Consider the following 2910-nt stretch of genomic DNA (forward strand, 5'->3'; position numbering starts at 1 on the left):
ACCAAACCAAACCAACCATATGGGTATCGCACCCGGTTCTGACCCTCGTTATGCTAGGGGGTTAGGAGACTACTCCTGATGTCGTCTTGTTGTCTTCGCTCTTTTTTAACTTATATAAAAACTTCTTTTTCTTTTTCTTTCGAACTTCTGCCCATGGCGTCTGTTGTATACATTGCATGCATCATAGGAGTCAATGTGTGATATCATGTTTCTCATGCTATTCATCCTTGCTCACGCTAGACTAGACGTCTGCGTAGGGACGGCTTGCCGGTGTGCTGCATGCATTCATTGCTAGTTCCATGCATAGTTCTTTGCCCTACTGTGGCGGGAAGGTCGTCCCGTGCAGCCGCGATGATCAGCTGCGCTACGGAGGTTCAGTTCCGGCAAAACATGCGTGCGGATTTGCATTTTGCTGCTTGGTTTTTGATGTATTTGTAGTTAGTGCAAGGAAAGAGCTTGCTGGTGCAGTTGTTGTTTTGGTTTTGGTTTTGAGCGTAGTTTGCTCTTTGTTGTTACCTGCTTTGAACGATCGCCTTTTGTGGAATCGTTACGCTCCTTGTGGTACAATAATACAGTCTTCAGAAATATCGAATACATAGTGGTCCTTCGAGCCGGATCTAGTCGCGGTTCATTTTATAACCTCACAAGGATGAGTGAGTCGCGGGCGATCGGACCGATGCGTAGTGGAAGAAAGACTAAAGGCTGGCACTCGGCTCGATATGGGTTTGAGGAGTCAGATAAAGAGGAGCTCGAATTGAGTTTAGCGAAATTGAATAGGCGAGCGGAGGAACTAAAACTCCTGATCGCAGAGGAGACCGCTTCTATGGAAGCGCTGCATGCAGCCTGGATCGCGCGTGGATTGAGTGAGCGTCATGGACGTACATCTACGGCAGAGCCGAGTCCCGTGCCAGTACCAGTGGCAGTGCCGAGACGACCAACGCCTGCACCGCGATCGCGGAAGACGAGTGCTACTTGTGGTAGTCCAGGAGGTGTTGTCAGAAGATTGGACAGCCGAATGTCGATCTCGGCAGCAGAACAAACTAGTTGTAGTTTTGATCAGCCTGCACTTGATGGAGTAGGAGCGCCTGGAACGGCAGGAGTTCAACTTCAACGTGTGTCATATGCGCCTCTTGCACCTTCACCTGCGCCTCGAACTCGCGTGGAACCCAGACTAGCCAGGTTTAGTAGGTCCAGCGGCAGCAGAAGGCAAGAGCGCAGCAGCAGCGGCAGCAGAAGGCAAGAGCGCAGCAGCAGCGGCGGCAGAAGGCAAGAGCGCAGCAGCAGCGGCAGCAGAAGGCAAGAGTACAGCAGCAGCGGCAGCAGAAGGCAAGAGCGCAGCAGCAGCGGCAGCAGAAGGCAAGAGCGCAGCAGCAGCGGCAGCAGAAGGCAAGAGCGCAGCAGCAGCGGCAGCAGAAGGCAAGAGCGCAGCAGCAGCGGCAGGAGAAGGCAACAGCGCAGCAGCAGCAGCGGCAGCAGAAGGCAAGAGCGTACCAGCAGCGGCAGCAGAAGGCAAGAGCACGTCAGCGGCCGATTGAACCCGGCTGATCTACCAAGTCGTGGAGTTGCGGCCTCGCACTTGCAGGATGACGGCAAATGGTGGAGTGGCCCAGAGTTCTTGCAAGAGCGTCCGGAGCGATGGCCGAACAAAGACATCATAGTGCCCCAGGTTCTTCCGGCACTGCTTCAGCGACCGCACCCGATGACTCTCACTAGCCAGATCCAGGCAGAGCAGACGACATGCCGCCTGCACCCAGACAACGTCTCGTCCTGGAGCAATCTTCTGCGGGTCACAGCCTGGTGTAAACGGTTCCTTGATAATACCAGAGGCCGACCTCAGCAGTGTGACAGCAACGCAGGTGCTACCGTGCAAGTATCTCTCAAGAGTGCTAAGGCTGTTTCGGTTCCCGAATTGACGGTCACAGAACTCCAAGGCGCCGAGCGGCTCTGGATAAGCTATGCGCAGAGGCAGTGCTACGGAGAAGTAGTGTCAACGCTGAAGGAGAATAAGCCTCTTCCACCCAGTGCACCGCTAACGAAGCTACAGCCGTTCCTGGACACTGACGGTCCACCGCTGCTCCGAGTTGGTGGACGGCTCCGGACCTCACACCACCTGTCTGACCAGTTCCGGTCCCGTGTGATACTGCCCGCCAATCATCGCGTCACTCAGCTAATTGTTGGGCATGCGGATGGACGCTGTCAACACGGAGCAGGCACGAACCATCTGCTCTCTAACCTGGCCGATCGGTATTGGATCATCAAGGGTCGCCAGGTCGTTAAATCCTACCGTCACCGCTGTGTCCGTTGCCAGAAGCTGTGGAGACGTGTCGCTGAGCCCAAGATGGGGAACTTGCCAAACATCCGGACAAGCGGACCGTTACAGGCATTCGCTCACACTGGAGTAGACTACGCTGGGCCTTTCCTGGTCAAGATGGGACGCGGACGATCGAAAGAGAAGCGCTATATAGCTGCGTTCTCATGTCTGCAGACCCGTGCGTGCCACCTGGAGGTAGTGCGTTCTCTGGATGTCGAGGGCATGGAGATGGCTTTGGCAAGGTTGTGCCATCGCCGAGGTCGACCAACACTGATCCTCTCCGACAACGGCAGTAACTTCGTTGCTACCGATCGTGAACTGCAGGAAGCGCTGAGGGATTTGGATCAAGCCAACATCACAGCTGGGTTGGCGATTCAAGGCATCAGATGGCAGTAAGAGTTTAATCCACCGCGATCACCGCCACCTCTGCCGCCGCCACGGAAACCTCCATGGCCGCTACCTCCTGTACCACCGCGGGGAAGAGCTCGGCCGCACTTCGGCGGAGCATTTGAGAGGGTGGTCGGGGCCTTGAAAAGGGCACTCCAGTCAGTCCTGTACAAGGCTAGCCTGACCGACAAGGAGCAGCAAACTTCGTCGTG

The 2910-nt window shown here is 55.5% G+C and overlaps 1 protein-coding gene across 1 annotated transcript; it reads left to right on the forward strand.

Moving 5' to 3' along the window:
- Nucleotides 1-1699: 1699 nt before the first annotated feature.
- On the forward strand, nucleotides 1700-2707 carry LOC135824547 (uncharacterized). Its single transcript, XM_065337315.1, has one exon. It carries the CDS (start codon nucleotides 1700-1702, stop codon nucleotides 2705-2707), a length of 1008 nt encoding a protein of 335 aa, XP_065193387.1.
- Nucleotides 2708-2910: the final 203 nt, after the last annotated feature.

Source organism: Sycon ciliatum, chromosome 1 (assembly GCF_964019385.1).
Source record: "Sycon ciliatum chromosome 1, ocSycCili1.1, whole genome shotgun sequence".
In the NCBI taxonomy this organism is placed as follows: domain Eukaryota; kingdom Metazoa; phylum Porifera; class Calcarea; order Leucosolenida; family Sycettidae; genus Sycon; species Sycon ciliatum.

What these genes read in the sequence shown, in the direction of transcription:
- LOC135824547 (XM_065337315.1), top strand. Translation starts at nt 1,700, where the DNA reads ATGACTCTCACTAGCCAGATCCAGGCAGAGCAGACGACATGCCGCCTG.